The sequence below is a fragment of the Lonchura striata genome, chromosome 25, assembly GCF_046129695.1.
Source record: "Lonchura striata isolate bLonStr1 chromosome 25, bLonStr1.mat, whole genome shotgun sequence".
Lineage (NCBI taxonomy): Eukaryota > Metazoa > Chordata > Aves > Passeriformes > Estrildidae > Lonchura > Lonchura striata.
Genome location: NC_134627.1, coordinates 7,066,908 through 7,091,538, shown reverse-complemented (window position 1 = coordinate 7,091,538; position 24,631 = coordinate 7,066,908). Strand labels below are relative to the sequence as shown.

The 24,631-nt window shown below is 48.7% G+C and overlaps 2 protein-coding genes across 2 annotated transcripts in view; both read left to right on the top strand.

The window, feature by feature from the left end:
* FBXL20 (F-box and leucine rich repeat protein 20) overlaps positions 1–20,973 on the top strand; it is a 44,266-nt gene extending 23,293 nt beyond the window's left edge. The window contains exons 3-15 of the mRNA XM_077788306.1: positions 52–106; positions 3,021–3,095; positions 5,632–5,726; positions 7,045–7,113; positions 8,102–8,197; positions 8,418–8,544; positions 10,131–10,205; positions 11,723–11,853; positions 14,094–14,154; positions 14,943–14,987; positions 15,945–16,001; positions 17,947–18,159; positions 20,787–20,973. Coding sequence (XP_077644432.1) covers positions 52–106; positions 3,021–3,095; positions 5,632–5,726; positions 7,045–7,113; positions 8,102–8,197; positions 8,418–8,544; positions 10,131–10,205; positions 11,723–11,853; positions 14,094–14,154; positions 14,943–14,987; positions 15,945–16,001; positions 17,947–18,159; positions 20,787–20,894 — 1,207 coding nt within the window. The 3' untranslated portion in view covers positions 20,895–20,973. The remainder of the gene's footprint in view (positions 1–51; positions 107–3,020; positions 3,096–5,631; positions 5,727–7,044; positions 7,114–8,101; positions 8,198–8,417; positions 8,545–10,130; positions 10,206–11,722; positions 11,854–14,093; positions 14,155–14,942; positions 14,988–15,944; positions 16,002–17,946; positions 18,160–20,786) is intronic.
* A 1,684-nt stretch (positions 20,974–22,657) lies between these two features.
* PSMD3 (proteasome 26S subunit, non-ATPase 3) overlaps positions 22,658–24,631 on the top strand; it is a 6,912-nt gene continuing 4,938 nt past the window's right edge. The window contains exon 1 of the mRNA XM_077788351.1: positions 22,658–22,819. Coding sequence (XP_077644477.1) covers positions 22,658–22,819 — 162 coding nt within the window. The remainder of the gene's footprint in view (positions 22,820–24,631) is intronic.

Below are 24,631 nucleotides of genomic sequence, written 5' to 3'. Positions count from 1 at the left end.
TTTTGTTTTAAATGTCAATAACCTATAAGTGATTTCTTCTTTCTGTTCCAGAATTTTCTCTTTCCTGGATGTGGTCACTCTGTGTCGTTGTGCTCAAGTTTCCAGGGTAAGAACCTTCCTTTTTTCCTGCTGGATTTTAGCAGGGGGGTGGATTTGGGTGACAATCCTCCCCCTGCAGGGACAGGGAGCTTTGTGCCACCCAGCTGGGCTTATTTATTGTCCCCTGCAAGTCCTGGAAAATTCCCAGAGCACCGGTGAAGGGGAATTCCAAGCTGGAACAGCATTTTCCAATGTCCCAGGTACAAAGGGGAAGGGGCTGATGTTTTGCCCAGAGCTTTCCCCACATTCTGGATTTTACAGGGAGCTCACCCTGCTGAAATCCCCAACATGGGATGAGCCCAAAATGCTGTGGGTGTTTTTTTTCGTTGGAAACACAGGGATTTTAATTCACAGAGATGCTGCACAGCCAACGAAAGTTCATTTTCTCCTCGGATGTAATTGGAGTCAGCACGGAAATAACGCGAGGGCTTCAATTGATGAAACCCAACTTGGATTATTTAGGGAGAATTCCTCCAGCTGGACTGGAATTTTCAGTTCTCCGGAGCTGCCAGGTTTATTCAGGTGTTTTTTCCTGCCAGGGTTTGGTAACTCCCAGGGGAAGCAGCACCAGCAAGGCTGGGGTGATGATCCAGGTGATGTGCTCACCATCCTGCAGTCCTGGCTCCAAACCTCCGCCACCACTGATTTAATTACTCCAAGCACGTTGGAATTAATAAAATAAAATAAAATAAAAAAAAAAAAAAAAAGATTAAAGATTGTTAATTGAAATCCAGCAGAGCAGTGCTGGCACAAGGGGCTGCCAGGGATCCTTTGCCAATGTCAGGGTGTTCTCCTGGCCTGTCCCAGCTCCTCTTTGCACAGGGAGTTCCTGCAGGAAGGTTCTGGAATGTTCCCTGAGCTGCCCATGGAATTACGCAGCCGCTGGGGCATTTCCTACTGCTTTTCTGCTGGTCCTAACCTTAAAACAAACATCAGCAGTGAGGTTTAAACCCCCAAAACTCAATTAATTAATGCTCATTAATTAATGTCTCTGCACAAACTCCTGCCCAGGAACTGCTGCTCTGTGCTGGGGAGGAGCTCGGTGCAGGTGGGATTTGGGATGGAAAAATTCCAAAAATTCCCCCCTGTGTTTACCCCTGGCTCTTCATCCCCTGGTTTACCTCCGTGAGGAATTAAACTTAAAATTCATCTTCCTGCTCCCCACCTGGCTGAGTGCACAGAGACCGAGTTCCTGCCTCTGCTTTGGAGCAGGAACCAGGGAGATTTTGGGGATTTAAACCAAAACCAAAACCTTTGGCAGTGCAGCTGTGAGAATTTTGGGGATTTAAACAAAATCCAAACATTTTGGCAGTGCAGGTGTGAGGATTTTGGTGATTTAAATAAAAATCAAACCCTTTGGCAGTGCAGCTGTGAGGATTTTGGTGATTTAAATAAAAATCAAACCCTTTGGCAGTGCAGCTCTGAGGATTTTGGTGATTTAAACAAAAGCCAAACATTTTGGCAGTGCAGCTGTGAGGATTTTAGTGATTTAAACCAAACCCTTTGGCAGTGCAGCTGTGAGGATTTTGGGGATTTAAACAAAAATCAAACCTTTTGGCAGTGCAGCTGTGAGGATTTTGGTGATTTAAAGTGCAGCTGTGAGGATTTTGGTGATTTAAACCAAACCCAAATTTTTTGGCAGTGCAGCTGTGAGGATTTTGGTGATTTAAATAAAAATCAAACCCTTTGGCAGTGCAGCTCTGAGGATTTTGGTGATTTAAACAAAAGCCAAACATTTTGGCAGTGCAGCTGTGAGGATTTTGGGGATTTAAACCAAACCCTTTGGCAGTGCAGCTGTGAGGATTTTGGGGATTTAAACCAAACCCAAATTTTTTGGCAGTGCAGCTGTGAGGATTTTGGTGATTTAAATAAAAATCAAACCCTTTGGCAGTGCAGCTCTGAGGATTTTGGTGATTTAAACAAAAGCCAAACATTTTGGCAGTGCAGCTGTGAGGATTTTGGGGATTTAAACCAAACCCTTTGGCAGTGCAGCTGTGAGGATTTTGGGGATTTAAACCAAACCCAAATTTTTTGGCAGTGCAGCTGTGAGGATTTTGGGGATTTAAAGTGCAGCTGCGAGGATTTTGGTGATTTAAACCAAATCCAAACATTTTGACAGTGCAGCTGTGAGAATTTTAGTGATTTAAACCAAACCAAAACCTTTGGCAGTGCAGCTGTGAGGATTTTGGGGATTTAAACAAAAATCAAACCTTTTGGCAGTGCAGCTGTGAGGATTTTGGTGATTTAAATAAAAATCAAACCCTTTGGCAGTGCAGCTGTGAGGATTTTGGGGATTTAAATAAAAACCAAACCCTTTGGCAGTGCAGCTGTGAGGATTTTGGGGATTTAAATAAAAATCAAACCTTTTGGCAGTGCAGCTATGAGGATTTTGGTGATTTAAACCAAACCAAACCCTTTGGCAGTGCAGCTGTGAGGATTTTGGTGATTTAAATAAAAATCAAACCCTTTGGCAGTGCAGCTGTGAGAATTTTAGTGATTTAAACCAAACCAAACATTTTGGCAGTGCAGCTGTGAGGATTTTGGTGATTTAAAGTGCAGCTGCGAGGATTTTGGTGATTTAAACCAAATCCAAACATTTTGGCAGTGCACCTCTGAGGACTCACCTGTGCCCAGGTGTTCTCTGAGGTGCTGGGGAGGAAATTCCAGCCAGGAATTTCCTGCACCTCCCAAGGCAGTGGGAGCAGCCAGGGCACCTCTTCCCTGCCTGGGGGACTCAGAATTTGGAATTTTGAGCTCACCAATCTCCCTGCAAGTGCTCCTGGTGCCTGCTCAGCTTTCCCACCTGGGACAAAATATTATTTCTCAAAGGAACAAACAGGGATTAGGTCCCCACTGACCTTTTTATTTTTTTTTTTTTTTTCATATTAACCACACATTTACATTTTTTTCCCCCAAAAAAGGCATGGAATGTTCTGGCCCTGGATGGCAGTAACTGGCAGCGAATTGACCTGTTTGATTTCCAGAGGGATATCGAGGTATAATTAAATGACATACAAACCCTTTTTTTTTTTTTTTCCCCTGTTAAAAATGTAATTACAGCCTCGAATGAATTAATGCTCCCGGTGCAACCCTCCCTACATTCCCTGGAGATAGAAATCTGAAATTCATTTCAGTTCTTCAGCCTCAAGGAGTCTTTTCAAGTCTTGGCAATCCATTCAGCTTTTGAAAATGGACAGAATTCTATATCCCTAGCAAGAATTAAAGCTAATAATGGAAGGGAAGTAGTTTTTGTGTGTTCTGAAAACAGAAATTAGGAGAAAAAGTACTTTTTGTTGGGGGAAAACTGCTGCTTGTATGGAAGAGAATTTAAGCTACTGCTCCTTGCACTCAGATAATATCATGAGGGCTGAATATCTGTTCAATCAGGGCCTGAAATATTTGCATTTTTAATAGCAAAAATTGAAATTGAAGTGAAGATGATTTGGGAAATACAAATTGTCCCTAAGAGATGCAGCTGGCTGAACCTGTGGGATGTGGATTCTGCAGCAGCAGTGGGGATGGGGGCTGAAAATTCAAATTATCTTAAGCAGGAAAATGGGTGAGGAAAACCCTCAATGCTTAAAAAAAAAAAAAAAAAATACCTCGGGGTTTTTTATCCTGTTTAAAACCCGTTGGAAACAAAATTTGTTGTACCTCACCCCAAAGTTCCTGCTGGGCCTCCTCAGGCTCTGCTGTAATGGAATTAAATCCATCAGTCCCTGTAAATTCTGGATAGAAACACATTTGGCTCCTCTGATTTGAGCAGAATTTATAGGCTTGCTATAATGAATATACAATATAATATAGACTAGAATATAGAATATTGAATAGAATATAGACTTGAATATAGAATTAGACTATAGAGTTGAATATAGAATATGATATAGGCTAGAATATAGAATATAGACTAGAATATAGACTAGAATATAGACTAGAATATAGAATTGAATATAAAGACCAGAATATAGAATATAATATAGACTAGAATATAGAATTGAATATAGAATATAGAATAGAATATACACTAGAATATAGAATTGAATATAAAATAAAGATCAGAATATAGAATTGAATATAGACTAGAATACAGAATTGAATATAGAATATAGACTAGAATATAGAACTGAATATAGAATATAGACTAGAATATAGACTAGAATATAGAATTGAATATAAAATAAAGACCAGAATATAGAATTGAATATAGAATGTAGAATTGAATATAGAATATAAAATATAATATAGACTAGAATATAGAATTGTATATAAATATAGAATTTAATATAGAAGAGAATATAGAATGAATAATAGAATATAGAATAGAATATAGAATTAATAATAGAATACAGAATTTAATATATAGAATAGAATATAAAATTTAATACAGAATTTAATATACAATATAGAATAGAATATAGAATATAGATTTTAACACAGAATTTAATATAGAATATAGACTAGGATATAAAATTTAATACAGAATTTAATATACAATATAGAATAGAATATGGAATATAGATTTTAACACAGAATTTAATATAGAATATAGACTAGGATATAAAATTTAATACAGAATTTAATATACAATATAGAATAAAATATAGAATATAGACTTTAACACAGAATTTAATATAGAATATAGACTAGGATATAAAATGTAATACAGAGTTGAATGCAGAACACAGAATTTAATGTAGAACTGCAGGATCAGGGAGTGTTTCAGCTTTCCCAGCCTTTCCCCGGGCTCTGGAGGTCGAGCACCAGCCACGGAGCTGCTCCCGTGGTGTCCCCAGGGCTCACCTGGCCAGCCCAGGGTCTGATGGTGCCCTTGTGTTGTGCTGAGCCTGCTTTTCTGCTAATTCCAGGTTTTTTTAGACCGGAAAAGAGATTCTGGGAGAAAACCCTCATCTCACAGAGGTCCCAAATGCCAGTTAGTCCTGGAAGGACCGAGGGATGCTCCCGCTCACGGAGGAGCAGCCAGAGTTGCAGGGGAAGGTTCTGAGTTTCTGGTGCAAATATTCTCCAGTGGTTTCGCCCTTTGGTCCCGGGGGAAAAACAAATCCTGGCTGTAACGGGATCTTTTGGGTCCAGATTTGAAATTAAAAACCCTTTTGTGGATCTCTGGAGCACCAATGGTTGGATGTCTTTTCCTGCAGGAGCAGAACTCGTGGGCTGGTTCTGCTCATCTCTGTTTTAATAAAAACTGGATTTTATCCATTGGCTGTGCTTGGAAATCAGGGCTGGAGCTCCTCTCCCCTTCCTCGGGGAGTCTGTGCCCACGTCCAGGAGCTCCAAAAATAGAGGAAATTTCTCAGAATGCTTTCCCTGATCTGCTTGAGGTGATTTCTCCTTGTCTCTCCATCTTCAGAAGCTGAACCATTCTCCTCCCTGTCCCCGAGCCCATCCCCACGGCATTTCCATCCCCTTAGCACCGTTTTCCCTGGAATAACAAATCCCATTTTGCCTGCAGAATGTTCCTTCAGCCTCCTGAAGGTCTGGGGGGGTCTCACGGGGCTCCTCTGTCTCCCCCAGGGCCGAGTGGTGGAGAACATCTCCAAGAGGTGCGGGGGATTCCTGCGGAAGCTGAGCCTGCGCGGCTGCCTGGGAGTGGGGGACAACGCCTTAAGGTACCTCGGCATGGGCTGCAAAACCCAAATTCCCAGATTTTTATGGAGCAAAAAACTGGGAGAATTTATCCCCACTTTGGGTCCGAGACCCTCAGGAATGGGCTTGCAAAAAAACAAAATTCCTTGATTTTTCCGGAGCAAAAAACTGGTAGAATGTATCCCCAGTTTGGATCCGAGACCCTCAGGAATAGACTTGCACAACCAGAATTCCCAAATGTTTCGATTTTATGGAGAAAAAAAATGGGAGAATTTATCCCCACTTTGGGTCCAAGACCTTCAGGAATAGACTTGCAAAAAACAAAATTCCTTGATTTTTCCGGAGCAAAAAACTGGTAGAATGTATCCCCAGTTTGGATCCGAGACCCTCAGGAATAGGCTTACAGAACCAAAATTCCCAAATGTTTCGATTTTTATGGAGCAAAAAACTGGGAGAATTTATCCCCACTTTGGGTCCGAGACCCTCAGGAATGGGCTTGCAAAAAAACAAAATTCCTTGATTTTTCCGGAGCAAAAAACTGGTAGAATGTATCCCCAGTTTGGATCCGAGACCCTCAGGAATAGGCTTACAGAACCAAAATTCCCAAAATATTTCGATTTTTATGGAGCAAAAAACTGGGAGAATTTATCCCCGCTTTGGATCCGAGACCCTCAGGAATAGACTTGCAAAAAACCAAAATTCCCAGATTTTTCTGGAGAAAAAAATGGGCAGAATTTACCGAGACCCTCAGGAATGGACTGCAAAACCCAAATTCCCAGATTTTTCTGGGGAATGGTCTTGAAAAACCCAAATTCACAGATTTTTATGGAGCAAAAAACTGGGAGCATTTATCCCCACTTTGGATCCAAGACCCTCAGGAATGGGCTGCAAAACCAAAATTCCCAAATTTATCTGGAGCAAAAAATGGGGAGAATTTATCACCTCCGAGACCCTGAGGAATGGGTTTGCAAAACCCAAATTCCCAGATTTTTATGGGGAATGGTCTTGAAAAACCCAAATTCCCAGATTTTTATGGAGCAAAAAACTGGGAGAATTTATCCCCACTTTGGATCCGAGACCCTCAGGAATAGACTTGCAAAAACCAAAATTCTCAGATTTTTATGGAGAAAAACATGGGGAAAATTTATCCCCACTTTGGACCCTCAGGAATGGCTGCAAAACCCAAATTCCCAAATTTATCTGGAGCAAAAAATTGGGAGAATTTACCGAGACCCTCAGGAATGGACTGCAGAACCCAAATTCCCAGATTTTTATGGGGAATGGTCTTGAAAAAATTCCATTTCCTGACAAATCCAGTATTTCCCTTTTCCTTCACCCCAGGACCTTTGCCCAGAACTGCAGGAACATCGAAGTGTTGAACCTCAATGGTTGCACCAAGATCACGGACGCGTGAGTAGAACTTCCCTGGCTGCCAAAAAAACCAGGCTGGGGTGTGGGGGAGGTTTTCCATGGAATGGTTTGGGTTGGAAGGACCTCAAATCCCATCCATGGAATTATTTGGGTTGGAAGGACGTTAAATCCCATCCATGGAATGGATCATGGAATGGTTGGGGTTGGAAGGACCTCAAATCCCATCCATGGAATGGATCATGAATGGTTGGGGTTGGAAGGACCTCAAATCCCATCCATGGAAAAGTTGGGGTTGGAAGGACCTCAAATCCCATCCATGGAATGGTTTGGGTTGGAAGGACCTCAAATCCCATCCATGGAATGGATCATGGAATGGTTGGGGTTGGAAGGACGTTAAATCCCATCCATGGAATGGATCATGGAATGGTTTGGGTTGGAAGGACCTCAAATCCCATCCATGGAATGGATCATGGAATGGTTTGGGTTGGAAGGACCTCAAATCCAATCCATGGAATGGTTTGGGTTGGGTTGGAAGGACTTTAAATCCCATCCATGGAATGGATCATGGAATGGTTTGGGTTGGAAGGACCTCAAATCCCATCCATGGAATGGTTGGGGTTGGCAGGACCTCAAATGCAATGCATGGAATGGTTGGGGTTGGAAGGACCTCAAATCCCATCCATGGAATGGTTTGGGTTGGAAGGACCTCAAATCCCATCCATGGAATTATTTGGGTTGGAAGGACCTCAGATCCCATCCATGGAATGGTTGGGGTTGGAAGAACCTCAAATCCCATCCATCCCCACCCTGCCAGATCTGGGACAACTTCCCCTATCCCAGAGTGCTCCAACCCCTCTCCAGCCTGGCTTTGGCCACTTCCAGGGATCCAGGGGCTGCCCTGGGCACCTGTGCCAGGTTCCCACCTCCATCCTCACCCCAAACCTGCCCATCCCATGGGATTCCTGCAGCCTGGGATGAATCCATGAATCCATTCCAGGAGTGTCCTCCCACCGTGTGTCTCTTGCAGCACCTGCACCAGCCTCAGCAAGTTCTGCTCCAAGCTCAGGCACCTGGATTTGGCCTCCTGCACCTCCATCACCAACCTGTCCCTGAAAGCACTCAGGTAGGAACTGGGATTTTTCCATGGAATTTTACCATCCTTGAGGTTGGAAAAGTCCTCTGAGATCCTCCAGCCATCCCAGCATTCCAGCAGATCCTCTGGAGCTGGGCTTTGCCCGGTGTCCCCTGCAGCTGCGGCTCCCAAAAATGGGAACAGCAGAGCTCCTGCCTTGGAGAAGGATTTTTTTCCCTGAGGTAAATGAGATTTTTACGTGTGTCCCCAGCGAGGGATGCCCGCTGCTGGAACAGCTCATCATCTCCTGGTGCGACCAAGTGACCAAGGACGGGATCCAGGCGCTGGTGCGGGGCTGCGGGGGGCTCCGGGCCCTGTCCCTCAAGGGCTGCACCCAGGTACAGCTCTGGAAAAGTGGGAATGGGCAGGGCTGGGGTGTCCTGCTGCTCCTCACGGTGGGAAACTCAGGGGTTTGGGTTGTTCTCCAAAATGCCCACGGTGTTGGAGATCAGGTGTTGGAGATCAGGTGCTGGTGTGGAAGTTCTTCAACAGCCCCCAGGAGTGGGACAGGGAAGGAGCTGGAGAATCCTTTTTATCCTGATTTTCCTTTTCCCACGGATCCTTTGGAGGAGGTCCCTGTGATCCATGGCCACAGTATGAAACTCAGGGACTTGGGTTATTCTCCAAAATCCCCACGGTGTTGGAGATCAGGTGCTGGTGTGGAAGTTCTTCAACAGCCCCCAGGAGTGGGACAGGGAAGGAGCTGATTTTTATCCCGATTTTCCTTTTCCCACGGATCTTTTGGAGGTGGTCCCTGTGATCCATGGCCAGATCTGGGCTCCAGGGGGATCTCATGGCAGTCCTTTCCTCTGGCTGCTGGGGCCAGGCTCTGCTCCTCACGGTGGGAAACTCAGGGATTTGAGTTCTCCAAAATCCCCCTGATGTTGGAGATCAGGTGTTGGAGATCAGGTGCTGGTGTGGAAGTTCTTCAACAGCCCCCAGGAGTGGGACAGGGAAGGAGCTGGAGAATCCTTTTTATCCCAATTTTCCCACTGATCTTTCGGAGGAGGTCCCTGTGATCCATGGCCACAGTGTGAAACTCAGGGACTTGGGTTATTCTCCAAAATGCCCACGGTGCTGGAGATCAGGTGTTGGAGATCAGGTGCTGGTGTGGAAGTTCTTCAACAGCCCCCAGGAGTGGGACAGGGAAGGAGCTGGAGAACCTTTTTATCCTGATTTTCCTTTTCCCACGGATCCTTTGGAGGAGGTCCCTGTGATCCATGGCCAGATCTGGGCTCCAGGGGGGTTTCATGGCAGTCCTTTCCTCTGGCTGCTGGGGCCAGGCTCTGCTCCTCACGGTGGGAAACTCAGGGGTTTGGGTTCTCCAAAATCCCCATGATGTTGGAGATCAGGTGTTGGAGATCAGGTGCTGGTGTAGAAGTTCTTCAACAGCCCCCAGGAGTGGGACAGGGAAGGAGCTGGAGAATCCTTTTTATCCCAATTTTCCCACTGATCTTTCGGAGGAGGTCCCTGTGATCCATGGCCACAGTGTGAAACTCAGGGATTTGGGTTATTCTCCAAAATGCCCACGGTGCTGGAGATCAGGTGTTGGAGATCAGGTGCTGGTGTGGAAGTTCTTCAACATCCCTCAGGAGTGGGACATGGACAGGGAATAAATCACTTGTGCAGCTGGAGAATCTTTTTATCCCGATTTTCCTTTTCCCACGGATCCTTTGGAGGAGGTCCCTGTGATCCATGGCCAGACCTGGGCTCCAGGGGGGTTTCATGGCAGTCCTTTCCTCTGGCTGTTCCTTTTCCTCAGGCTCAGCTCCTGATGGGATAAAAGGCAGGAACGCTCCTGGTGCTGCTGCTCCTGTGCTGCCTTTCCCTCCTCCCCAGAGGAAATCCCCATTTCCTGCTGTCCCAGCTTCTAATTCCCAAATCCCAGTGCTCCCAGTTCCCATCCCCGTGGTTTTCCTTGCAGCTGGAGGACGAGGCCCTCAAGTTCATCGGTGCCCACTGTCCTGAGCTGGTGACCCTGAACCTGCAGACCTGCCTGGTGAGTGGCACTGCCCAGGATTCCCTCATGGAATGTGCTCCATCCCCTGCCCACTTGTCACCAGCAGCTCCTTGGTGGCACCTGAGGGGCACTGAGCCCCTCACCTTTGCTGTGTCAGGGGGGTTTCTCTCTTCCCTCTGAATTTTTCTATGGGATGAGCTGGAAAAATCCTTCCCATCAGGCTGGGCTGATGCTGCCAGGCCTCTGCTGTCATCCCCGTGCAGAACTGAGCCCATGGAGACACTTCTCCTGCACAGAAGGGCCCTCAGCCATCTCTGCAGCGCCAAAAATGCGTGTTTATGCCAAAAAAATAGATTGGCACGGGCTCGCTGTCTGTGCCAGCACAGTCTGGCACAGGAACGGGGATGGATGGAGCCCCTGTGTCCTGGGATGGGACTGGACAGACTCCCTGTGCCCAGGGATGGACAGACCCCTGTGCCCAGGGATGGACAGACCCCTGTGCCCAGGGATGGACAGACTCCCTGTGCCCAGGGATGGACAGACCCCTGTGCCCAGGGATGGACAGACCCCTGTGCCCAGGGATGGACAGACTCCCTGTGCCCAGGGATGGACAGACTCCTGTGTCCAGGGATGGACAGACCCCTGTGCCCAGGGATGGACAGACTCCCTGTGCCCAGGGATGGACAGACCCCCTGTGTCCAGGGATGGACAGACCCCCTGTGTCCATGGACAGGATGGACAGACTCCCTGTCCATGGAAAGGATGGACAGACTCCTGTGTCCATGGATGGACAGACCCCCTGTGTCCATGGATGGACAGACCCCCTGTGTCCATGGATGGACAGACTCCATGTCCATGGACAGGATGGACAGACCCCCTGTGTCCATGGAAAGGATGGACAGACCCCCATGTCCATGGACAGGACGGACAGACTCCCTGTCCATGGACAGGATGGACAGACCCCCTGTGTCCATGGACAGGGATGGACAGACCCCCTGTGTCCATGGAAAGGATGGACAGACTCCCTGTCCATGGACAGGATGGACAGACCCCCATGTCCATGGACAGGATGGACAGACCCCCTGTGTCCATGGAAAGGATGGACAGACTCCCTGTCCATGGACAGGATGGACAGACCCCCTGTCCATGGACAGGACGGACAGACTCCCTGTGCCCAAGGATGGACAGACTCCCTGTCCATGCACAGGACGGACAGACTCCCTGTCCATGGAAAGGATGGACAGACTCCCTGTCCATGGACAGGACGGACAGACTCCTGTGTCTTTCCAAGCAGGAATTACAAAGCCCTGCAGGACCCCCACCACCTTCCCCCACCCCTCACCGCGTCCATCTCCGATCCACTTCCCTGCAAATCCCTTCCCCGATACTCCCAAATCCACCAACTTTTATCCTCCCTCTGCTGCTCCAGCGAAACCTCCGTAACAATTCCGGCCTGACACATTCCCATATCAATCCTGGTGCCAAAAAGAGCTGGAATTTGGAACTGGGAGGGACAAATCCTGCCAGGATTGAGGCAGCTGTGCTTTCCCTGGCAGCAAATCACGGACGATGGGCTCATCACCATCTGCAGGGGCTGCCACAAGCTGCAGTCCCTGTGTGCTTCTGGCTGCTCCAACATCACTGATGCCATCCTCAACGCCCTGGGACAGAACTGCCCACGCCTCCGGTGAGTTCTCCCACCATTTCACCCCCAAATGTTTCCCATTTTTATCCCTGAGCTTATTTTTCCCCAGTTTTTATCCCTGAGCCTCTGGTGAGTTCTCCCACCATTTCACCCCCTAAAGTTTCCCCAGGTTTTATCCCTGAGCTTATTTTTCCCCAGTTTTTATCCCTGAGCCTCCAGTGAGTTCTCCCACCATTTCAACCCCAAATGTTTCCCATTTTTATCCCTGAGCTTATTTTTCCCCAGTTTTTATTCCTGAGCTTATTTTTCTCCAGTTTTTATCCCTGAGCCTCCGATGAGTTCTCCCAGCATTTCACCCCCAAATGTTTCCCATTTTTATCCCTGAGCTTATTTTTCCCCAGTTTTTATCCCTGAGCCTCCGGTGAGTTCTCCCACCATTTCACCCCCTAAAGTTTCCCCAGGTTTTATCCCTGAGCTTATTTTTCCCCAGTTTTTATTCCTGAGCTTATTTTTCCCCAGTTTTTATCCCTGAGCCTCCAGTGAGTTCTCCCACCATTTCACCCCCAAATGTTTCCCATTTTTATCCCTGAGCTTATTTTTTCCCCAGTTTTTATCCCTGAACCTCCGGTGAGTTCTCCCAGCATTTCACCCCCAAAAATTTTCCCAGTTTTTATCCCTGAGCTTATTTTTCCCAGTTTTTATCCCTGAGCTTTTTTCCCAGTTTTTATCCCTCAGCCTTTTTCCCCAGTTTTTATCCCTGAGCTTTTTTCCCTCAGTTTTTATCCCTGAGCTTTTTCCCCAGTTTTTACCCCTGAGCTTTTTTTCCCCAGTTTTTATCCCTGAGCTTTTTTCCCCAGTTTTTATCCCTGAGCTTTTTTCCTTCAGTTTTTATCCCTGAGCTTTTTTCCCAGTTTTTATCCCTAAGCTTTTAGTCCCCGAGTTGTTTTTTAGGAACAAGGTGGTTGTGATTTTTAGGTTGGCCCCAAATTCTTGGGGTTTAAACGAGCTCCCAGCATGGTTCCCACACTGTTATCTCCATGTGTATCCATCAAAAGAAAATTTTGGGATTGGGTGAACCTTTCCAGAGGTGCAGAAACTCAACCAGGATAAATCCCACCCCAAATTCCAGAGGAGGAATGGCAGTTTTTGGATTTTATCTCTGTCAGGGCTGGGGTTGAGGCACTCGAGAGGATGGTTTGTGTTCAAACTCGGGTTTTTATTGTTCCTTATCATTTTGTTAAACATTTCCAATATTTTGAGCTGTAATTCCCAACCTAAAGCAGGAATTTTGTGTTAAAACTCGGGTTTTTGTTGCTTTTTATCAGCGTGTTAAATAATTTCCAATATTTTGAGCTGTAATTCCCAACCTAAAGCAGGAATTTTGTGTTCAGACTCAGGTGTTTGTTCCTTTTCAGTTTGTTAAACATTTCCAATATTTTGAGCTGTAATTCCCAACCCAAGGCAGGAATTTTGCATTAAAACTCGGGTTTTTGTTGCTTTTTATCAGCATGTTAAACATTTTCAATATTTTGAGCTGTAATTCCCAACCTAAGGCAGGAATTTTGTGTTCAGACTCAGGTGTTTATTGTTCCTTTTCATTTTGTTAAACATTTCCAATATTTTGAGCTGTAATTCCCAACCTAATCCAGGAATTTTGTGTTCAAACTCGGGTGTTTATTGTTCCTTATCAGTTCTGCAGTCTCTCACTAGCAAGGCACAAAATGCCCAACTGGCTCTTGTTCCAAGGTATTTTAAGGCTAAATTACCCAATTAAGAAATCAATTATTTTCACTTTTAACCCAATAACTGACCACTCAAACCTGCACTGTGGGCTTTCCTGTCCAGTTCCAACACACCACCCAAACCCCTGGAGGAGAAGGAAGAAGAATTTGAAGAAGAACAACCTAAAACCTCCATCTCACCCCAAATTTATTTCTATATTCTAAACCCCAAACTCTCAATTTTTCCACCCTGTGCTGTTGCACGCTCCTCACCAACTCCACACCCATAATCGCCGTGCTGCTAATTAATTTTTGAATCTTTCTGCACAGCCTCAGGTCAAATCCTGGGAGTCAGAATCTCTCAGAAACTTTAAAATTCTCAGCATCCAAAACTCCAAGATGAGAATTCCTCCCCTGGTGACCCTGGCTGGGGACATTCCCGTGTCCCCTGCTGCTCTCCTTGCACTGCAGGGATCTCCTGAGGTCATTCCAAATTTAAAAAATCTTAATTTTTTGGGACATTTTGGGGCTCCACCACGCTTTTTTCCTTGTGTCCTGCAGAATATTGGAAGTGGCCAGATGTTCCCAGCTGACCGACGTGGGCTTCACCACCCTGGCCAGGGTAAGAGCTCCTCCTTCCCCTCCTGCTTCTCCTTCCTTTTCGTGGCCAAAAAATACAAAAAATCACCCACGAGGTTTGGGAACACTCTGAATTTTGGGTGGAAGCTTAAAAGTCCAAAAATTTGGTTTTATGGGAGATTTGGCATCGTTCTGGCTCGCACGCCTGGGAGGATTTGCAGCCAAACCACAGGAAATGTTAAATATTTTAGTTATAAACTTCACTGGTTTTGTCTAAATGGAACTCCCTTTACTCTCCATGATTAAAAAAACCCTTAAATGAGTGAAATTTCCTTTATTTTCCTTCAGAAAGAAGCAGCAAACTTTCCTTCCAGTAGTGATATCTCTTTGAGAAATCCCTTAATTTTTAAAGCAAACTATCTTTGTGGTGGTATATTTATTTATATTTATATTATTTATATTTATATTTATATTTATATTTATATTTATATTTATATTTATATTTATATTTATATTTATATTTATATTTACTTATAGTTATAGTTATGTTTCTATTTCTATTTCTATTTCTATTTCTATTTCTATTTCTATTTCTATTTCTATTTCTATTTCTATTTCTATTTCTATTTCTATTTCTATTTCTATTTCTATTTCTTTGATGATACTGTTTCTGTGTTTGTATTTATATTATTTCAATTTAATATACTATTTATCTTCGTATTTGTAATATATTTCTATTTATTATATTTAAATTTTTAATGGGTTTATATTTATATTTGCTGTCTGCACTTTACACTCCCCCCGGATGTTTGGAATTCTCTTTATTCCTAGAATTGCCATGAGCTTGAAAAAATGGATCTGGAAGAGTGTGTCCAGGTAGGAATGCCACCTCAGGCTGTTTCTCTTGCAGAAATGTGGAAAATTGGTGGGAAATCAAGAGATTTTCTCCAAATCAGAACTTTTTGTGGAATCCTGAGTGGGGAGAGTGGCTGGATTTGGAGAGGAAAATGTTGGGAATGAGGTTTTATCCTTGCTTTGGATTCCATGGGAACTGCGCTGGAAATCAGAAATATTTAAGAGCGAGAGATCCTGAGTCAAATAATGGATTTGTGAGAGGAAAATCCCAGATTTTTGAGGGAAAATCCCAGAGGAAAAAAATTTATTTTGCTAAAAATAACGGGAGTTTCCCCCGATTTGGAAAACCATGGGGAAAATCGTGAAGCAGCAATGATTCTGGGGGAATTAAAATTTACAGGGAAAAAGGGTGGAATTGACCCAAAATTCCATAAAAAAAACAAGAGTAGATTGGAAATGGATTGAGCCTGAGACAAAGGGAATGGGATTGTGATTCCTGGACCCATCCTGCACTTCTGGGCAGAAATTTGGGATATAAAGAGGGAATGTCACCAGCCCAGGCAGGAAAGGATTGGGAATTAACCCTTAAAAGGAAGAAGCAAAGCTTCTTTAAAAATTTAAAAAAATCCAGTGATGCCTCTGCATCCCAGTTCTGCAAGGGCAGGAGGTGATTTCCATGGTGGAAAATCACCATGGCACATTTGGGAGAAATTTAGGAGCTGATTTCAACTCCTTAAGGAATTTTAAAAATTTTTAAAATCCAGTGATGCCTCTGCATCCCAGTTCTGCAAGGGCAGGAGGTGATTTCCATGGTGGAAAATCACCATGGATTCCGTGGTGGAAAATCCAAGTGGATTCCTGTGGGGAAATCTCACGGATTAAGGAAAATCCTGCAGTTTTGCTTTGGTAGGAGAGTTAAAAAACCCCAAATCCTTGTGCCCAGCACCACCATAAAAAGGATTTTCCCCTCTTTTCCAGATTACAGACAGCACACTAATCCAGCTTTCCATACACTGTCCACGGCTGCAGGTCCTGGTGAGTATTCCAAGGGGCACTTCCAGCATTTCCTTTCTCCAAACAAACGGATTTTAAACACTCCCTGACTTCACACTTGGAAGAATTCTGCTGGAAACCTGAGCCCTGAGGAACCTCTTGTCCCTCCCCTGCTGCTCCCAGCAATCCCCGCAGGGGAAGGGTTGTGGGGATTCTCCCAGGAGCAGAATTCCAAGTGGGATCTGTCCGTGGGAGGGGACAGCCAGGAGCTGGAATGCTCGGTGCCTCCGGGAAGCCACGTTCCTTTTGGGGCTGAATCTCCGGGGATTTGGTCTCTGTCACCCCTGGGTGTCCTGAGGGGTGTGGGAATGTGGCTTCTGCAGCATGGTCATCCCTCAGGAAAGGCAATTCCAGCTCCTGGCTCAGGCCCTGCTTCCTCCTCGAGGACTTTCCAGGTGAATCCCCCCCAAAAAATCCACATGGGGGTGGGGGGGATTCCTGTATTCCTGCTGCTTCTTGGATCCAGGGCCCTTCCCGCGGTGGGTGAGGCCACGGCTGTCCCAAAGGTGAGTTCTCATCCCTGCAGAGCTGCATTCCCATGGAAGAGATCCCAAAGATCCTCCTGTTCCCGTGGGCACGGACACCTTCCACTCTGCCCAGGTGCCCAGAGCCAAACCCAGCCCGGCCTTGAGCACTTGAGGGATTTGGGGGCAGCCACAGAACTCGGGGCACGCTGTGCCAGGGAGGAATTTTCCTCCTCCAGCTGGAAAGTTGGAGCTGGAATCACATCCTCAGAAACCACCCCGTGCCTCCAGCGCTAGGAGCAAACCCAACCCCACCAACCTCCACCCCCAGCGAGGCTCTGGCAGGATTTTGGGCTGTCAGGAGCTGGGTTTTGTCGGAATCTGAGGTGTTGATGATTCCCAGATTGTAGAAATTCTGTCTTTCTGCCCCATTGCCAAAGGAGAAGTCATAATTCATCTGTGCTGGTTTCAAGGTTGTTTATTCTGTTTATCTCCAACATGTTCTGCTGCCCTGCTGCAGCTCTGCCCTCAGTGGGATGTGACAAACATTAAATACCAGAATTTCCCTGGGCTGGATTTACAATATAAATTGTAAATTTATTTTAAATTGTAACATCCCTCAGTGGGATGTGACAAACATTAAATACCAGAAACTCCCTGGGCTGGATTTACAATATAAATTGTAAATTTATTTTAAATTGTAACATCCCTCAGTGGGATGTTGCAGACATTATACACCAGAAACTCCCTGGGCTGGATTTACAATAACGTGCCAATATCTGTCACCTACGTTGGACAGTGTGTCCCCAGCCTGAACCAACAGAAAAATGCCAACACCACAGTGAGACATGGAGGGCATGAAGAAGGAGAAAAAGGACAAGGCACACCCAATTTCCTCCAGCTTGTCCCCTTTGGACCCCTCATCTAGAATCCTAAAATTTTATTTTTGCACCTGTGCCACACTTAATTATTATTTGTATCAAACACTCAGAGCTGGTAATTGATCCTGTAAGACTGAAAACTCTTTTCTATGGACAGAGACCAGACACACCCAATTTCCTGCATCTTGTCCCCTTTGGAACCCTTATCTAGAACCCTAAAATTTTACTTTTGCACCCGTGCCACACTTAATTATTACTGATATCAAACACTCAGAGCTTGTAACTACAGTGAAACATGGAGGGCATGAAGAAAAAGGACAGGACAGGCCAAATCTCCTCCATCTTCTCCCCTTTGGACCCCTAATCTAGAACCCTAAAATTTTACTTTTGCGCCCGTGCCACACTTAATTGTTAGTTATATCAAACACTCAGAGCTGGTAATTGATCCTGTAGGATTGAAAACTCTTTTCCAAGAACAGAGATCACAGCCAGTGTCTCTGGGGGCTCTGCCCAGGGGGGTCCCGGGCCAGCCAGAGGGAAGCCCTGGGGTCCCACAGGTTTAACCCCTCTGTTTGGGGACAGAGTTTATCCCACTGCGAGCTGATCACGGACGACGGGATCCGACACCTGGGCAACGGCGCCTGCGCCCACGACCGCCTGGAGGTGATCGAGCTGGACAACTGCCCCCTGATCACCGACGCCTCCCTGGAGCACCTCAAGAGCTGCCACAGCCTGGAGAGGATAGAACTGTACGACTGCCAGCAGATCACACGGGCCGGGATCAAGAGACTCAGGGTGAGCAGGACCCCGAGGAGATGGGGTCGGGAGGAGCTGGGATCCAGGAGGGTTTGTCCATAGGGAGGAGCTGGGATCCAGGAGGGTTTATCCATAGGGAGGAGCTGGGATCCAGGAGGGTTTGTCCATAGGGATGAGCTGGGATGGGGAGGGTTTATCCATAGGGAGGAGCTGGGATCTGGAGGGTTTGTCCATAGGGAGGAGCTGGGATGGGGAGGGTTTATCCATAGGGAGGAGCTGGGATCAGGAGGGTTTATCCATAGGGAGGAGCTGGGATCAGGAGGGTTTGTCCACAGGGAGGAGCTGGGATGGGCCTAAGGAGGAGCTGGGATCTGGAGGGTTTGTCCTTGAGGAGGAGCTGGGATGGGGAGGATTTATCCATAGGGAGGAGCTGGGATTGGGTTTATCCACAGGGAGGAGCTGGAATTGGGTTTATCCATAGGGAGGAGCTGGGATTGGGTTTATCCACAGGGAGGAGCTGGAATTGGGTTTATCCATAGGGAGGAGCTGGGATTGGGTTTGCCTGTGAGGAGGAGTTGGGATGGGGAGGGTTTGTCCATAGGGAGGAGCTGGAATTGGGTTTATCCACAGGGAGGAGCTGGGATTGGGAGAGTTTATCCTATGGAGGAACTGGGATGGGGAGGGTTTGTCCATGAGGAGGAGCTGGGATCAAGAGGGTTTATCCATAGAGAGGAACTGGAATCAGGAGGTTTATCCATAGGGAGGAGGGAGGAGCTGGGATCAGGAAGGTTTATCCATCGGGAAGAACTGGGATGGGGAGGTTTATCCATCGGGAAGAACTGGGATGGGGAGGTTTATCCATCGGGAAGAACTGGGATGGGGAGGTTTATCCATCGGGAAGAACTGGGATGGGGAAGTTTATCCATCGGGAAGAACTGGGATGGGGAGGTTTATCCATCGGGAAGAACTGGGATGGGGAGGTTTATCCATCGGGAAGAACTGGGATGGGGAGGTTTATCCATCGGGAAGAACTGGGATGGGGAGGTTTATCCATCGGGAAGAACTGGGATGGGGAGGTTTATCCATCGGGAGGGCTGAGCTGGCAGAGCTCCCATCCCCTGCTGCTCGTGCTCAAAAGATTTGTGAGAACCCTCCGCGGTGGATTTGGAGTCACGGAAAGGTGGAATGGCTTGGGTTGGATATCCTTGGACACTGCCAGGGATCCAGGGGCACCACAACTTCCCTGGGCACCTGTGCCAGGGCCTCACCCCCTGGCAGGAAGGAATTTCTGCCCAGTGTCCCCTCCTGAGGGGTAAAACACGAGCAATGGTGACGTGTTCTCTGCCAGGAGAATACGGATCTATAAAGTGACACCGTAAAATTACGGAATTTTGGCGTGGTTTGGGTTGGCAAAGCCCATCCAGGGCTGGAAGGGCAGAGACCTTCCACTATCCCAAACTGCTCCAAACCCCATCCAACCTTGCCCAACAATGGGGATTCCACCAGTTCTGGATTAATGACACGGGAGGAGCCTCATTCCCTGGGGATTCCACCAATTAATTCCCAATTAATGGCAGGGGAGGAGCCTCGTTCCCTGGGGATTCCCCCAATTCCCGATCAGGGAGCCTCATTCCCTGGGGATTCCCCAATTCCCGATCAGGGAGCCTCATTCCCTGGGGATTCCACCAATTCCTAATTAATACACCGGAGGAGCCTCATTCCCTGGGGATTCCCCAATTCCCGATCAGGGAGCCTCATTCCCTGGGGATTCCCCAATTCCCAATTAATACATGGGAGGAGCCTCATTCCCTGGGGATTCCCCAATTCCCGATCAGGGAGCCTCATTCCCTGGGGATTCCACCAATTCCTAATTAATACACCGGAGGAGCCTCATTCCCTGGGGATTCCACCAATTCCTAATTAATACACCGGAGGAACCTCATTCCCTGGGGATTCCCCAATTCCCGATCAGGGAGCCTCATTCCCTGGGGATTCCCCCAATTCCCGATCAGGGAACCTCATTCCCTGGGGATTCCCCAATTCCTGATCAGGGAGCCTCATTCCCTGGGGATTCCCCCAATTCTTGATCAGGGAGCCTCATTCCCTGGGGATTCCCCAATTCCCGATCAGGGAACCTCATTCCCTGGGGATTCCCCCAATTCTTGATCAGAGAGCCTCATTCCCTGGGGATTCCACCAATTAATTCCTAATTAATACATGGGAGGAGCCTTGTTCCCTGGGGATTCCCCAATTCCTGATCAGGGAGCCATATTCCTTGGGGATTCCACCAATTAATTCCCAATTAATGACATGGGAGGAGCCTCATTCCCTGGGGATTCCCCCATTCCCGGTCAGGGAGCCTCATTCCCTGGTGATTCCCCAATTCCCAATTAATACATGGGAGGAGCCTCATTCCCTGGGGATTCCCCAATTCCCGATCAGGGAGCCTCATTCCCTGGGGATTCCACCAATTCCTAATTAATACACCGGAGGAGCCTCATTCCCTGGGGATTCCCCAATTCCTGATCAGGGAACCTCATTCCCTGGGGATTCCCCAATTCCCGGTCAGGGAGCCACATTCCCATGCCGGGCGCCGCTCGTGGCTGCTCCCGGCGCCGTCCCTCGGGGCCGTGTCCCTGATTCCCGCCCGGTGTTTCCCGTTCCAGACCCACCTGCCCAACATCAAAGTCCACGCTTACTTCGCCCCGGTGACCCCTCCGCCCTCGGTGGGCGGCAGCCGGCAGCGCTTCTGCAGATGCTGCATCATCCTATGACAGTGGCGCCGCCCCGGAACGCCGGGCACGCCGGGTGCTCCGGGCGCTCCGGACACGCCGGGTGCTCCGGACACGCCGGGTGCTCCGGGTGCTCCAGGCACGCCGGGTGCTCCGGGTGCTCTGGGTGCTCCGGGCGCTCTGGGTGCTCTGGGTGCTCCGGACACGCCGGGTGCTCCGGACACGCCGGGCGCTCCGGACACGCCGGGCGCTCTGGGTGCTCTGGGTGCTCCGGACACGCCGGGTGCTCCGGGTGCTCTGGGTGCTCTGGGTGCTCCAGGCACGCCGGGTGCTCTGGGCGCTCCGGATCCGCGGGGAAGCCACCCCAGCCTCGTCTGCCGGGGCCGGTGAGCGGGGCCGGGGCGCCCCCCGCGCGTCCCCGCCGTGATCCCGGCGGGATGCAGCCCAACCCTTCCCGCTGGGAATGCCCCACGGGGAGCAGGGGAGGGGTCCCAGCCTGGAGGGTGCTGCGGGCGGGGTTGGAAAAGGAGCAGAGGTCCTTGGGAGAGGAGAGGGACGCGTTTTCCTTGGAGCCCGTTGCGCGGAAGGGAAAATCCCAAAGAACCCGAACGCCCCAGCGAGCTCCGTGAGCGTTTGTCCCGGAGGGAATGGAGCAGCAGTGCTGAGCCAGGATGTGCCTGGGATCCCGGATTTCCCTGGAATCTGGGATATCCTTGGGGTCTGGGATGTACCTGGGATCTGGGATGTAACTGGGATCTTGGATTTCCCTGGGATCCCAGATTTCCCTCTGGAAAGGGATTTCCCTGAGATCCAGGATTTCCATCAGCTCTAGGATGTACCTGGGATCCCGGATTTCCCCGGGATCCTGGATTTCCATGAGCTCTAGGATGTACCTGGGATCCTGGAGTTACCTGTGGTCCAGGATTTCCCTGGGATCCTGGATTTCCCTGAGATCCCAGATTTCCCTCTGGTCCAGGATGTATCTGGGATCCCAGAGTTCCCTCTGGTTCAGGATTTCCCTGGGATCTGGGATGTACCTGGGATCCCGGATGTCCCTGGGATCTGGGATTTCCCTGAGCTCCAGGATGTCCCTGAGATCCCGGATTTCCCTGTGCTCCAGGATTTCCCTGTGCTCCAGGATTTCCCTGTGCTCCAGAATTTTCCTGAGATCCCGGATTTCCCTGGGATCCCAGATTTCCCTGTGCTTCAGGATTTCCCTGAGCTCCAGAATTTTCCTGAGATCCCGGATTTCCCTGTGCTCCAGGATTTCCCTGAGCTCCAGGATTTCCCTGGGATCCCAGATTTCCCTGTGCTCCAGGATTTCCCTGGGATCCCGGATTTCCCCAGGCTTCCCCTGTGCTTCCCTGCTCCCACCTGAGCACGCTCACACGGAGGCTCCTCTTCCCTGTGTCCATGGCATCCAGCTCAGATTCTTCCCAGATTGTTGCGATAGAGCTCGGAATTCCTAATGCCACATATTTTACCCTCCCCAAATCCCGATTTTTTCCTTTTTTTTTTTCCTTTTTTAGTTTTTTTTTCCAATTTTTTTCCCCCCAATTCAGTCGTTCCTCGAGATTTCCCAGCCCGAAGCCACAAATCCGTAGGGATTTGTTTTTTCTCCCAGGAGAAGCCTGAACCCGTGGTGTGCTGTCAGGAAGGTCTTGCAGGAGCGCCGGGCGCCGTCAGGGTGTCCAAATTTACCCCCAGATCCAGGTTTTATCCCAACGACAAGGATACAATTCTCCATCCAGGCAATAACGTCCACCCAAATCCGTAATTCTCAGCACGGGGAGACACTTTAAAGGATGAGCTCCCTCCTGCTGTCCCTTCCCTCCGTCCTCCCCGCGAGGAAAAGCAAAGCTTTTGCTCCTTGCCCTGATGAAGAATTCGGGATTCGCTGTCGGAGCAGGGCTGGGATCCCCCCTCACCCCCCTGAGGACCCTTCCTCACCTCCCCACCCTCCTCAGGTACGTGTGGAGTCCCGGGGTGGGCTCCGCACGCGCCAGGCCCGGCCCGGGGGGGGACGTTGGCTGCTTTTTTGGGGACGTTTCAGGCGAAATCAGCACAGGGGAGCCCGGCCTGACGGAATTCCAGGAGCTGCTGGGCAGATCCCGAGGGTTTCGGGGGTCAGAGCGGGGCAGGGCCGGCGTCCCTCGTTCCCTCCCTCATGAGGAATCTCCTGGCGGGGAAAGAGCAGCTGCTTTAGGGGCTGGATTTGGGGTTTTCCCGTCAGGAATCCCAAGGATAATTCGCTGTTCCCAGCAGGAGGGTCCCCTGGAGCTGCACCCCCCTCATCTCCCCCAGCCCCCCAATTTTGTGCTCGGGGTGACTCCGGGCTGCCGTGGCTCCAAGGATGCTGTTGATGCCCTCCCGTAGGTGGCTTTCCATCTTTTCACCCCTCCTATTTATTCAAATCCTCCGTAGCGCCGCGGATTCCGCCCCTCTCCGTGGTTTCCCAGAACTTGCTCCAGGTTTCAGGGCGGCGGCGGGCTGGACGGGTCACCCGGCAATCACAGAGATTTGCACAACGCTGGGAAAATCAAAATAAAACCACTTTTGTTCACTTCTACCGCGGCAGGGCAGAGCGAGGAGCGGGGTTTGGGAGCCGGGGCGCGGTTGGCTGGCTGATCCCTTTGTACCAGAGCCGAGTTTTCCAGGGAAAACTCCGGGACGCAGAACCCAAAGCAATTTTATTTTCTGTTTGCAGACCAGGGTGACAGCATTAAGGTAGCTCAAACTTCTCGGCAGTGTCCTTTTAAGTCAATTATCCGTCTTCAAATGGACTCTTCCTGATGTTTATATTTATAAATACCAATAAACACCATTTTCCAAGCCGTGTCTGCCAGGGGAGTCGCTTGGGGGAGGAAAATCCACGGGGCAGCTCCTGATGGGGGAGCTCCGAGTGTTTCCATGGATTTGGGAATGGTTTGGATGGAAGAACCTTGGAGCTCTGAGTGTGTCCATGGATTTGGGAATGGTTTGGATGGAAGAACCTTGGAGCTCTGAGTGTGTCCATGGATTTGGGAATGGTTTGGATGGAAGAACCTTGGAGCTCTGTGTCCATGGATTTGGGAATGGTTTGGGCTGGAAGGACCTGGGAGCTCCGAGTGTTTCCATGGATTCGGGAATGGTTTGGATGGAAGAACCTTGGAGCTCTGTGTCCATGGATTTGGGAATGGTTTGGGCTGGAAGGACCTGGGAGCTCCGAGTGTTTCCATGGATTTGGGAATGGTTTGGGCTGGAAGGACCTGGGAGCTCCGAGTGTTTCCATGGATTCGGGAATGGTTTGGGCTGGAAGAACCTTGGAGCTCTGAGTGTGTCCATGGATTCAGGAATGGTTTGGGCTGGAAAAACCTTGGAGCTCTGAGTGTGTCCATGGATTTGGGAATGGTTTTGGCTGGAGGGACCTGGGAGCTCCGAGTGTTTCCACGGATTTGGGAATGGTTTTGGCTGGAAGGACCTGAGAGCTCATCCAGGGACTCCTCCCGTAGCCCGGGATGCTCCCAGGTTTGTCCTTTCCTGGGATTTTCCCGGGTGGGAGCTGCTGGCTGAGGGCAGCAGAGCTCAGTGCCCACAAAGAGCACACCTGAGCCCCGTGCCTCAGTTTCCCCACCCCCCCCCCCTTTAACCCCTTCAATTCCGGCTCTTTTTGGGCAAAGGGCGCTGGCAGAGCCCCCAGGGGTTAAGGGTGGTGGGTGCTGGGGTGGTCAGATTTGGGGGGGGTCTATGGGTGTTGTCCCCCCACCCCCATGGTGACACTGGGATGTGACACTGGGGGG